The sequence below is a fragment of the Garra rufa genome, chromosome 2, assembly GCF_049309525.1.
Source record: "Garra rufa chromosome 2, GarRuf1.0, whole genome shotgun sequence".
Classification (NCBI taxonomy): Eukaryota; Metazoa; Chordata; class Actinopteri; order Cypriniformes; family Cyprinidae; genus Garra; species Garra rufa.
This window is the reverse complement of record NC_133362.1, coordinates 25,272,385-25,286,842: the sequence shown is the minus strand read 5'-3', so window position 1 is coordinate 25,286,842 and position 14,458 is coordinate 25,272,385. Positions and strand designations below refer to the sequence as shown.

At 36.1% G+C, this 14,458-nt stretch overlaps 1 protein-coding gene across 1 annotated transcript in view; it reads right to left on the bottom strand.

Annotated features, from left to right (window-relative positions):
• The window catches only part of LOC141325908 (adenosine kinase-like), a 124,361-nt gene that overhangs the window by 23,789 nt on the left and 86,114 nt on the right, over positions 1-14,458 (bottom strand). The window contains exon 4 of the mRNA XM_073834633.1: positions 11,003-11,038. Coding sequence (XP_073690734.1) covers positions 11,003-11,038 — 36 coding nt within the window. The remainder of the gene's footprint in view (positions 1-11,002; positions 11,039-14,458) is intronic.

Here is a 14,458-nt window from a genome sequence, read left to right as displayed (position 1 = left end):
AAAAATGTATGTAGTAGCAACTTTACAGGGCTGTCTATCTAATGTTAACCTAGAAAAATGCGCACTATTCAAGTGTGCGGAGTGTGGAAGCTGAACAGTAGCTCACTGCATGACAAATGGAGGTACCGGTGCAGTCACTTGCTCTTAAAATACTCCATTTTGGTCATACAGATAAACGTAATACATCTTTCGAATCTGTGAAGACTCTATTGTGTATTAGCAATAACAATGAACCATTGCGCTTTTGTAAAATAATTAAAGCAAACAGGATGCGCTTTCCGCCATCTCGGTCTCTGTGAACTTGAGAGCAAACTTTGAAACTTCAAACTTTGAAATTAAGCAATTCAAATATAAAACAAATATTCTCAGATTATGTAATCCATTTGAAACATGCATAAAGGTGCATCCACTATTGTGGAAATGACGAGACAGTGTTGTCGTCTTCATCGCTTGAGCCGAAAACAAAGAAAGCACTCAATAAATCAGCATAAATAAATAAATAAATAATATAATCTTGCTCTTCTGTGAAGCATTTTGGTCAGTCTGGTGGCTGTTGTAAATGTGCTATACAAATAAAATGAATGAACTAAATCATTAAAACGTCAACGCAGTCTTCTTGCTGTTTTTCTTTGACACTTTCATAATTAATTGTTTTTGCTTTTTTTTTTTTTGCATGTGCTTGAGCACTTATTAGGTTATGTAGGCAATTAAAGGCCCATTATTATGTTTTAGCAGGTTTATTAATAAACGTGTGACTAACAGTCAACTAATGCTTAAAATGAACAACTACTAGTCGACCAGAAAAATCTTAATGTCGAGGGCAGCCCTAACTACTTATTAAAGCCAAGTATGAATCTCATTGAGTTAGTAATTTTAAGCATTTTACATTTATTTCAAAATACCTCAAAGCAGTAACAATATAAACAACATATGTGACCCTGGACCACAAAACCAGTCATAAGGTTAAATTTTACAAAACTGAGATGTATACATCATATGAAAGCTCAATAAATAAGCTTTCTATTGATGTATGGTTTGTTAGAATAGGACAATATTTGGCCGAGATACATCTATTTGAAAATCTGGAATCTGAAGGTGCAAAAAAATCTAAATACTGAGAAAATCACCTTTAAAGTTCTCCAAATTAAGTTCTTAACCATGCATATTACTAATCAAAAATTACATTTTGATATATTTATAGTAGGACTTTTACAAAAAATCTTCATGGAACATGATCTTTACTTAATTTTCTAACGATTTTTGGCATAAAAGAAAAATCAATAATTTTGACCCATGCAATGTATTTTTGGCTATTGCTACAAATATACCCCAGCGACTTAAGACTGGTTTTGTGGTCCAGGGTCACATATTATTTGTGAACTTATGTCATTCTTTTTAATAGTTTTAATAGAACTATTTTTAAATCAGTCAAAGCTCAATAAATGTTGGTCACAGGCACGGAGCTGATAACTCACTAAAAACTCCCACAGATCATGTTTTAGGCAATTCTAAAAAAAAATTTGGTGTAACAAATTGGTTATATCTAAGTGTGCGAGTTGTTTGTTTACTTTTTTAAATTAGTCTTCCCATTACCACCATTATATTGTTCATTCAGACTGATTCGTGAATGCAGAACGCACACGACTCACATGACTTTTCCCCGTTCATTCCCAATTACCCCAACCAAACTCACAGCAAGCTTTAGGGGGTCTGTTAAAACTCAATGGGCTCAGGGGAGGCGATAGAGATGCGGACTCTCGCTTTAACTATACCTGCTGGCGTCACTGTTAGACAATGTCTCTTTAGAAAAAACAAGTGATTTAAACACTTTTTAATGTTATATTTTGCAATACTGGCACAGCTTTATGTTTGTAAAATTTAAGGAAGCACCGTCTTCCCTTGCCTCAGTGGAAACACCGCTGCCTTATGATTTCAACCATCTCACATTTTGTCCTTTCCTCAGTTGTACTGAATGAAGCAAAGATGCAAAAACAAATCTTAAAAAATAAATAAATAAAGCATCTGGAATTCACCAACAGGAAATTCACCAAACAATGACCGCACCTCAAGACCAAATCTACTGTGAAACATCAGGTTAAAATTTACTAATGACCCACACTTTAATAGAAAATAAAATGTTTTTTTCCACAACAAGTATAAAGCCACTTCATAAATATGGATGAAATCATTAATACAGCGTGCTTTGGGGAAGGTTAACAAAGTGTTCCGATCGGAACCGACACCAGAATGCAAAACTAACTAGATAATTACGACTTCTCTGGAAAACGCAACCACAGACAGTACAGGCCCAAGGCTAGACCCAGAGAGCGAGGGGAGTACGAATGTGGTGGCTTGTTTTAAGCAGAGCTCAGAGCTCTATAAAAACCTTACTGTTTTACTGTATCAGCTGACTGCACACTGTAAATCTGTCAGGGGCTGCGGGTCTATAGGTATCCTGTGACGAGAAGTGGCTGCCTACAAGCCCGCCATTATCCCGTCATTATAACTATCAAACACATGATAGCCATGAGAGAGTGTAGCTACACATGCTCATGAACACTTAATCGCCAGGAGACCCAGAGGGGAATGTACAGGCACCTATGGAGTCATATATTCATATGGAGCTCCTTTCAACTGCGCAGATTAAATGTCTGACGTGCTCGAATGGCATTACTCATTCATAATTTACTCTCTTTTCTTGGCCTCGAACAATGCGAATCAGAAATGCAAACTCTTTGTGTCAAACCACTGTGTTTTTTCTTTACTCTTCGAAGAGCGAGGAGGTGTTTCATTTCAGACATAGGGGAGTCTGCACGCATAGAACCTTGCAAGGCGCTTGTAAAAGCCGAGAAGTCTGTTATATGTATTCAGGATACAGCGATTGCCCATTGAAAAACAGATGTTTAGCTGGAATCCGAGGACCCTGAGCTCTGAATAAAAGCCCCCAGCAGCCGCTGCCTACTCGTTCGCTTTCTACATATACATCTTGGTGCTGCAACATCTGCGATCACAGTTTGTCTTTAACCCTGCTTGGCATTTCAATTATGATTACACTGTATGCCTGTGACTTATTAGAATGCAAGGCTTCATTAGCAGAAGTAGAACACCTCTGCAGCTTCATTAGATTAATCATTCACTTCTAAAGAGTCGTTTAATTTTTAGAAGCATGATTTTGGGGGGGAGCGAGTTGGATGCGGAAGAGTTCAGAGAGAGAGAGAGAGAGTGAGTGAGTGAGGGAGGACTTGGGAGGTGTGGGGTATAAATTAGCCTTCCCGCCTCACTCTCAGGCACTTATCTCTGCATAGCTATCTGCTGGTGTGAATACATATATGCCTGAGGGACCGAGAGGGACCGAACGCCTGTTCGCTTTGATCTGAATATCAACTGTCAGAGCTATTCTCATAATTAACCCATCAAGACACATCACAACTGGATCCTTCAGTCCAGACAGAGAAAGGCAAGAGCCCTTCTGGGAATAAAGAGGCTTTCTGTGCGCATCTCTCCTGCAGACAGGTGCTGCGGTTGGGGGGCAGAGGGCTGCGGAGACTGTTAGGAGCAGCTGCCGTGGGATGCGCGCTCCCATGTTGCCGTTTCCCCCACTGGCGCTAACTTGCTCCAGCTAAATTGCGTAGGGGGCTTTTAATCACTTCCCCAAACACAGCCTCTAATCACCACTAAAAGGTTGATCGTTCCCAAGGAGGAGAGGGAGAGGCGTTGTGGGAGTCTACAGAGGTGCTAATGGAGAGGTTAATACTGTGATACTGGATTCCAGAGCTTGTTGAAGGCAATTTGTCACTAAGACTGAATGTATAAAGTGAGACGGGTTGAGTTAGAAGTGTTGGCCGGCTTCGTGGACACTATGTTTCTTCATTGTCTTAAAGGGACAGTTCACCCCAAAATTAAAATTCTGCCATGATTTACTCACCTTTAGGTCATATCAAATCTGTATGAGCCCTAGAAGTACACACTTGTTGCTTGAGGTGTATTTATGTTCAATTTAAAGGTGCCATAGAATAGAAAACTGTATTTACCTTGGCATAGTTGAATAATAACAGTTTTGTACATGGACATGGCATACCATGAGTCTCAAATGCCATCGTTTCCACCTTCTTATATAAATTTGGTGTTTGCAAAAGACCACTGAAAAATAGGCTAACTCTAACATAACAGCGACTATTACGTAAGAGTCGCGATCATTAATAGTTACTCCCCCAACATTTGCATAGCCCAATCATCAGAAGTTCTGCAGCTAGGCTATTGTGAAAAAACAAACAAACCGAGGATAAGTGAAAACGGCAGATCACGGGAATAAATGTTATGTTCCAGGTTGTGCAGGAGATGTTAAGTGCAGGGATGGGTTGGTGTCTACTCAGAAAGGCAAGGAAAACAAATAAGGCATTCTAATAAAATAAAGCCAGCCACTGGGACAGGGTTAGCTTATTGCTAGCGGTAGCCTGTTACATTGCAGTACATAAGATTTCACTTACCACATAAACAGAGAGATGACTGCGCGGGCGATGGCGAATGATTTACAGATCCTGGGCATCACTAACAAGCATCTAAGCTTGTAAAATATGTGGTAAGTACTGCCGCTGTAGTATAAGGTTACACAGAGCACGTGCGATCACAAAAGTGAAAGTAAAATGATTGTGCATTCAAAACAGTAGTTTCAACGACCTGCATATTAATAGCGGCTCCATGTCCAATCAAGCTCCATGATTAAATATATATTTTCCTCCATGTGCGAGCTACTGAAATGAGCCGCTCTGTGAAACAGCCAATCAGAACAGAGCACATCATTATTATTCATGAACCTTCCAAATAAGGTAATAACAGACAATTTCATTCTAGTGACAAATCCTAGGGTTGTAAATGGACCTGTAAAACTGTTTCTGGAGAATTTGCCCTTTCCTTTGCCATATACCTTCTATGTAGATATCAGAGAACAATTTAAAATATCGTATCAATGCATTCTATGGCACCTTTAAACTGTTACATGAAATATTATACAAAGAATTACAATCTTCTGTAATAAGATGAAAGCATAAACTGGAATTAAACACAATAACCAAAAATTTACCTATGATTTCCGCGATGTGGAAAACGAGGACGGAATCACAAAATCCAGTCAGAAAAATGGAATTTACTGTAGACTGCGGAATGTGACGCATTTCCTAAATTTTGGATCAATAAATCAAAAGTAGGTCAGTACACTTAAATCAAAACACAATGTTCTGCATGTCTCTGTGTGAATGAATGGCACAGATGCGCAGTTTTGTTTACTACACACATACTGAAGCGCACATGGCGCGTGTGTGATTTCAGCCTCTGCCACCTCAATATACACCGCCGCTCAGTAGTTTGAGATCAGTACGATTTTTAATGCTTTTTAAAAGAGACTTTTATGCTCATCAAGGCTGTGTTTATTTGATTAAAAATACAGAAAACTGTAATATTGTGAAATGTTACTACAATTTAAAATAGTGGTTTTCTATTTTAATATATTTTAAAATATAATTTATTCCTGTGGTGCAAAGCTGAATTTTCAGCATCATTACTCCAGTATTCAGTGTCAGGTGAAGCTTCAGAAATCATTCTAATGCCGATTAATTATCAATGTTGGAAACTTTTTCAGGATTCTTTGACTAATAAAACATTAAAAAGAACAGTATTTATTTAAAATTAGAAAACTTCTGTAACAATAAACACCTCGTTCAAAGTTTGGGGTTAGTACATTTTTTTCTTTCTCTCTTTGAAAGAAATAAATATTTTTATTTTGCAAGGATTTGTTAAATTGCTAAAAAGTGATCGTAAAGATTTACATTTTGAATGAATGTTGTTCTTTTTAACTTTTTATTCATTAAAGAATCCTGACAAAAGCATCACAGGTTCCAAAAAAATATTAAGCAGCACAACGGTTTCCAACATTAATAATAAAAGTAATAAATCAGTATATTAGAATGATTTCTGAAGGATCATATGACACAAAAGACTGCAGTAATGGCTGATGAAAATTCAGCTTAGCATCACAGAAAAAATTAAATTTTAATCTATATTAAAATTAAAGAAAATATTATTTTGAAATGCAATAGTATTTTATCATATTACTTTTTCTGTATATTTGATCAAATAAATGGAACTTGAGCATAAGAGCATAATACTTTTTTTTTTTTGATCCCTGATCCCAAACTTTTGAGCGGCAGTGTAAGAGTGCATAAACAAACATAATCTCCGGAAATGCTCTGAGAGTCACTTAATGAGCATTTGTTTCTTTCTAGGAAAACTATCATCATATCGAACACAAACAAAAACTTAAAGGTCTTCACAGCAACCCGTCAAAATAAAAGTTTGGTCGAAAAAACAGTGACAGAAATATATAACTTAATGATAGTGTAATGATAGTACTACTACCAGTAAAATTATTATTAAAACATTACTCTTTATGCAATATTTACAAGAAAAAATATTTACCAGAATTAATTTACCAAAAAAATCTAAATACACAACACAGTATTTCTGAGAAAAAATAAATAAATAAATAAATAAATAAATAAATAAATAAATAAATATAAATTATATATATATATATATATAAAATCTATTATTTAGAGATGATTTTGATTATTAAAATCTAATTAAATAATTAAAATGGAATCCAGAAAATTTGGTTCAAATAAAACTGAATAAAAAAAAAACATAATTTTCGTATTTTATAGGACCTTAAAAATGTAATATGTGTTACATTTTTATTTAAATTCACTGTTAAATTGTTAAAGTTTCTCAATTTAAAGTAATTAGACATTATTTTTGGTTATGATTTTTTTATTTAACCATTAAAACAAAAAATGGAAAAGATGGAATTTGGAAAAAATAAAACAGAATATGGGAAAAAGATTTTATAGGGCCCTATAACTGGCTCAAGAAAAAAAAAAAAGTTGCTGCTGATCTCTAGAAAACAAAGTGGTTAGCATTTTAAAGCGTTTTAAAGTATTCATTAACAAAAAAATACCACAGTGCCACAATTTAGATTTTTATTTTGTGGGATAAGATGGAAACGCTACTTTTTCGTGAATTGTTTTTACAATTTTCCCATGTCTTGTCTTCTGTGTAATCTGTGTTTTTATCAAATGTAGGTTTTCGACCCCATTAATTTTCATTGTCTGGATAAAATCAGTCTTCAAATCATTTTCATTTGTGTTCTACAGAAGAATGTCAGTCAGTCAGGTTTGGAATGACATGAGGCTGAGTAAATTATGAGACTTTTTTTGATTGAACTAACGCTTCAAATGTAAAAGACCAGACTGCACAGTCCCCTGCTAAGGTCTCAGACACACATTAGCATATTCATGCCATTGACTACTTGCTACTCAATAACTGTGTTTGATCAGAGGGGTGTGTAATGAAGGTTTTAAGCGTAAAAAACATAATAAGCACAAGCTTAATTAAGCTTAACCATAATATCTCTCCATTCACTGGTAACCATCAGTTCATGAAAGCCATAATGTAGCTGTCAGTGATTATCATAAGAGATGTTCTCCTTTAATAATGATGAAAGCAGCTGGGGAAAAAAAACCCTAAAAACTCGCCTTATTAGGGTGTCCAATTCTGTGTCCATATTAAAGCTAATAAAACAGCTCCTTCATTGTAATCTGTAGGATGAACAGCAGCCAATAGAACATCAATTACCCTGCGGCGGATTCAACATCTAAGGGTATTTAAGTAAAACAGATGAGGATCGGATCACACTGCGAGCCAGATCTAATGCCGGCTCAATACAGAGAGAAAATAACACACTCTTATCTACCTTCTTGAGATGTAAATTGATTTATTAACAAGGCATCTCTTTGAAGCAAGGGAAATGGATTGATGCTAAGCAGACATGTTTGATTTTCACTTTCATAAAGCGTGTAGATTTTCACAAGATGCAGAGCTGTATTGTAAAAACACTCTTCTTTCACACTTCTGAATGTTGCCACATTGTTTAAGACGTGAGAAAAATATTATCTTTACAAAGGTACAGCATGTCTAGCAGCGTCTGCTAGGGAGTTCTTGGGATAATCACACAGCTTATTGGAAGTTTGTATTGAAGAACAGGCTTCCTGAGAAGAGTGCCTACAACCACAATAATGCATATCATTATCTGCATTTCCATCCAAGTATTTCATGCAAATTCTGTGATATTGCATAAAATGCTGGGAGGACATATCAATGTAATAAAACTTAATTTTAGAAATCCAAAAGGCACCTTATAGATGCTTGTATTGTTTTTTTCAATTGGAAAATTTGATCAAATATATTTAATGAAGTTATATTATATATTAAAAAATAGGTAAGATGACATGCATGTAAACTACAATGAAAACACATTTTATAATTTTAAAATGCACCATGGTGGATATTTTTTAATGCACACTGCTGGTTAAAAGTTTGGGATCAGTAAGATTTCATGTATTTTAGATAAGTTTCTAATGCTCATCAAGGCGTTTATTTGATCAAAAATACACTCAAAAAAATTAACATTGTGAAATATTATTGCAATGTAAAATAATGTTCTTCAATTTTAATATGCAATAAAAATATAATTTATTTCTGTGATCAAAGCTGAATTTTTCAACATCATTACCCCAGTTTATACTGTCACATGATCCCTTTCCTATTATCAGTGCTAAAAAACAGTTGCGCTTACTATTTTTTTTGAACCTGTGATACTTTTTTCAGCATTCTTTGATGAATAAAAAGTAAAAAAAGAACAGCATTTATTTAAAATAGAAATCTTTTCTAACAATATACACTACTGTTCAAAAGTTTAAGGTCAGTACATTTTTATTCATACTTTTTTTTTAAAGAAATTATTAATTTTATTCAGCAAGGATGTGTTTAATTGATAAAAAGTGATAGCAAAGACTTATATTGTTAGAAAATATTTATATTTTGAATAAATGCGGTTCTTTTTGACTTTTTATTCATCAAAGAATGCTGAAAAAAAAAGTATCGCAGGTGTCAAAAAAACATTTGGTACAACATAGATAATTCTAATAATAAAGCAGCATATTAGAATGATTTCTGATCATGAAGGATCATGTGACACTAAAGACCGGAGTAATGGTGGCTGATGAAAATTCAGCTTTGCATCACAGGAAAAAAAAAAAAATTCCATGTATATTAACATTAACATTTTTAATCAAATAAATGCAGTCTTGAGCGTAAGAAACTTCTTTAAAAAACATTACAAGTCTTACTGATCCCAAACTTCTCAAAAGAAAGATTTAATAACATTTTATAAAAGACAGACTTCAATACAAACTTATTTACCAAATTAATTCCTAGATGTTCTTTTTGAAAATCATTAAATAATATTTCTATTTTATGTCAAGTGATGATTTTGTTCTCCTAAACACTGGAAACATTGGTTTATTTGCAAACACTTTTCTCAATATTATGATTTTTCGAATAAATTAAATTCGCAACTTGGATGGAAACAGCTTTTGTGGCTTTATTGCTTTACTACCCAATAAAATAAAACCTCAGCTTTCGCTCTAGGTATGAGTGGGGTACAAAGTTTATTGCCGATAAACGAGGGGGAGCACGTCTGTGATGTTACGAACCACATAAAACCGAGAATCGGTCTGCAGACACGCAGATGTGGAAAGTCAGCTGATGTGCGGAGGCGTGTGTGAATAAGATCGAAAAACACCGCCATCGAAAGACAAATGATGACATGCTTCTCAGCACGTTTGGGGCCTGAAAGTAGAACGTTTTCTCCATTTCTCTCTGTCCTGTCACTAAATGCTTACATTTCAGCTGCCATACTCTGTTGAGATGTTTATTTCTGAAGCAAAATCAGGGGGTAAAGACTCGTATGTCAAAGATTCCCTTTTCTCTGAGCCCTAAATCAACATGACGTGTGTGAAATCAGTGAAGAGGTACTCACAGTGTGTGACAGTGCTTGCCATTTATATATTTACTCTGTGCGATGCAAGCTCTCGCCCCCTCCTCTATCTCCCTGGCTCACGAACTGCTCCTCCTCTCTCTCTCTCTCTTTCTCTCTCTCTCGCCCCTGCATGCTCTCTATCTCTCCCTCCCTCTCTCTCTAACTTACTCTGCTGCCAGAATCTGCTTTGCATTCCAGTCACGTCGATCGCACCTTGAGTGATCCTGGAAGACAATTATTCATACTGAGACGAAACACATTCAGGCGGATAGCACTGCATTTGAAAAAAGATAAGCCACTTCAATTATTTAAGCGTGCTGTTCCTAAACTCACATTTACTTTGCTTATGAATTCACATTTAACCCCGCCCCCCCCATGTACACTTGTGAATATGAGATGAGAAACACTACTATTACATTTGCATTTCCCTGCTATTCAGAGAGATAACTCATATTGTTTTGACGTGTTATGTGCAAACAAGGCCAATCAGTGTTTCCACATTCTGAGACTGGAGGGGAAGGTGATCCAGTATTTATGAGCGGATGCGGCGCGGCATAATTGAGCGTAATGCCGTGGCGGATCCTCGCGCAGTCTAATGAAGCTAACAAGGTGGGTTCCTCAACAAAGGCACCTGCCAGCCCTGCCCAGTACACCGACAGAATTGAAAGCAGCCCCTGAGGATTTCTTTTTCTCCTCCCAAGAGCATTCTCAAAATTCAATAAATAACATCTGTAGGCGATGTTGGGTGCAGACCTGGGAGGAATGCGTCATAACAGAAAAGGAGGGGGATGAGAGAGAGAGGAGAAGAGAATGTGTGAGAGTAGGGGAGAAAATGTGTTTGTGTGTGTGTGTGTGTGTGTGTGTGTGTGTGTGAGAAAGAGAGAGAGTGTGTGAGCCAGAGTGCTGGCTGAACAAAGAAACCATGACGACTGCCAGGTTGCTATGGCGACCACTGCAAGGGGGCCAAGAGAGTATAATAGCACATCAATCACTGTCCGAAAAAGAACTTCATTATCAGCTGAAAAATAATCCTTTAGGATCTGTTTAGTGTGTGATCCTCCATCCACTCACCTCAAAGCCTCGTTCTCGCGCAAACGCGGCGGCCTCCTGAAAAACAAAGCACACATGCAGCCTTAATTAAGGAGAGCTTTGTGTAGCAATGATATTATTTCATTTAGGGCACATTTCAAAGCTCTGTTAGACTATGTAGCACAGGATATACGTTATGTAACCTTAAGTTCTTCTGTTGTCTACATAACACACGTAATTTATAAAACTTAACACCTGATACAATTATATCAATGCATAGTGACACATCTTTATACACTATTCATATCAAGGTCTGCAGTTCAAATAACAAAGCCAAAAAAACAAGCACATTTTTCAGCTGCGTCCAGTGTTGTTTTCGTCAACGATGACGATGACGAAATCATTTCGTTGACGCCATTTTTTTCCATGACGAAAACGAGACGATGACGAGATAAAAATGGCTCGTTGATGACTAAAACATGACGAGACGTGTGTGAGTTTTCGTTGACGAGACGAGAATAGACGAAAATGTTAGTGGGTGGTCCATCAGACGTTTAAAATGCATGACATTTCTGCTTATTGTGCATGCCAATTAAAACCGAAAAAAGTACCTGCCGCTATGGCAAGCCATTTTAGCATTAAATGTTCTTTGCTATACTAGTATGGCAAGCCGTTTTAGCATTCCATCCTTGTTTGTTTTTATGTTCTAAAACATTCCTTCATTATTGTAATTATTGGTGAAAATAGTCGATCCGGAAGCTCACATTGTGTTGAACTATAGATCTGCTATTTTCACAACTTATAAGTGACACTACCCAACAGCAAAATACTTACTGACCTACATTAATTTGTTAAAAGACTACTTTTTCCCCTTTTTTTGACTAAAACTAGACTAAAACCTTTTTGACTTTTCGTCGACTAAAACTAGACTAAAACCTTCTTGACTTTTCGTCGACTAAAACTAGACTAAAACCTTTTTGACTTTTCGTCGACTAAAACTAGACTAAAACCTTCTTGACTTTTCGTCGACTAAAATTGGACTAAAACTATCACATATAGAAGTGACTAAAATTTGACTAAAACTAATAACCATTTTAGTCCAAAAGACTAAGACTAAGACTAAATCTAAGATGGTTGTCAAAAACAACACTGGCTGCGTCTATGAGGTGCAGATTCACACATAACCATGTGGGGTCGCTCTCATATATTTGGCATGCTTTAAATCGTGAATTAAGTATGTGTCACAACGTATTCAATAGGGCTGCCCTCTAATAGTCAACTAACCGTTAGTCGACGAGAAGAGGCTTGGTAGACCAAAATTTTATTAGTCGCTTAGACACAGAAAAAAAACTTGGCAAAGTCAAGCAGTCTGTGATGGACAGATCGTTAACGGCTGGTCTATGCGGTAATATAGTACATCGGGCAGGACATGCAAAGGCTCACCTATCATTTATCGATCTCAAATATGGCTTTTCATCCGAAGGATGTAAGTAGTAGCAACTTTACATTGCTGCAAAATCTAATGTTAACGTACCAAAATGTGCGCTATTGAAGTGAAGTGAACAGTAGCGATCTCATTGCATGACAGATGGAAGCACCGGTGTGGTCACTTGCTCTTAAAATACTCCATTTCTGGTCATACAGATAAAAGTAATACATCTTTTCAATCTGTAAAGACTGTTTATTTGTGTGTATAAATAACAATAACAACAGAACTCTGCACTTTTGTAAAATAAAGCAATCAGGATGTGATTTCTGCCATCTCTGTCTCTATGAACTTCAGCGTGAAACTTTGAAACTCTGTGTATACTTGCCTTACAGACATGAAAAATATATAGAGAGTGAAATGTCTACTTTTAAATGAACCAATTCAAATAGAAAGCAAATATTCTCAGATTATGTAATCTGTATGAGACATCAGGTGCATCACTACTGCGGAGATGACGAGTCAGTGTCAAAAAAAAAAAAAAAAAAAGAAGGCACTAGTTTATTAATAAATTATTAAAACATTAATGCAGTCTCCTTGGTGTTTTTCCCTGACACGTTCATAATTATTATATCTGGCAAGCTTTTTTGCATGTGCTTAAGCACTTATTAGGCTATGCAGACAATTAAACACTCATTATTATGATTTCTATGGTTTTATTAATAAACGTGCGACTAATAGTCGATTAATGCTTAAAATTAATGACTACTAGTCAACCAGAAAAATCTTTAGTCGAGGAGAGCCCTAGTATTTAATGTATGTTTATGATATGGTAAGCTAGTTGCAACTAATGTCATTCACACCAATGACAACAATAACCATTTTAGCAACTACACCAATGGACGATAATGTACTGATAATGTACTGCAGTTTTGTTATCTGCCTTTAAAGGCTGTATCAGCGATTTCAAGCCTGAAACATAAAGTGTCACATTCAGCTGACCTTTCTTCACGATCCGCTCGCTGCCTGCCCCATAAATTGGCTGTAAAAAAAAAAAAAACGCGTCTCTGTGGTCAGCCTAGGGTCCGAGATATGCCCAAAAAAAACACAATCGGTGCTACCAACCATTCCACAGAAAAACAAACAGTGTTCCAACTAGGGCTGGGCGATTCTTTCAATTTTTTCGATTAATTCGAATTTACGTATTAAGACGATTTAATTTTTTATTAAATCGAGGTATCGCGATTTTTTTAAATAAAAAATATATATGTATTCAGAACGGAAAACAACGCGTTCTGGTAAAATAACGCAAGTCACTAAGGGGACATGATTAGCTGCTTGCTAGCAAGTTAGCCTGTTACATTACAGTACATACAATTTCACTTACCACATAAACAGAGTAGAGAGATGATTGAAGACAATGGCGAATTATTTGCATATCAGGGCTCTAGAGTGCGACCTAATTTCTCAATGGTGCGACCCGCTGTTCAAGGGCAAAAAGAAACTACTACGTACGACTATGAAAAAATATTTAGGAGCACCATGTGTGACTGACCCGACCAGCATATTTGTATTTGCGCTGAGTGGAGCTTCAAAGGTTTCTATGTGTTTTGCATGTTGGCTAATGTATCTCAAGTGTAGAGAGTGTAAATAAGAGACTGAATGGGCAGTAGCTTCGTTTATTATAATAGAGCTTTGTGAGATTGCGAACTAAGATGAGTGACAGCTTTTAATCATTTTTAAGGGAGTTTGTAAACGAGATATTGATTTATTACAACGGTTAAATAAACAAGAAGTTATTATTAAGTGACTTTCATTGTCTGACTATAACACTATTGCCTGATTTTGCTCTGTTTCGTCGTCAAAAGTAATCTGAAACAAGTCACATTTGAGCCGCTGCGCATCTCCACTCAAACACAGCGGTGTTTCGTTTATGAATGATTCAATTTCCCATTCATAAAGAGTCACTTGCTTTATTCTTGAATGAACCATCCGTTCGAACGAATCAAATGAATATGATTCAGTAATTAAATCAGTGTCTTACCACCACCTGCTGGCAGATCGTTTCAGTT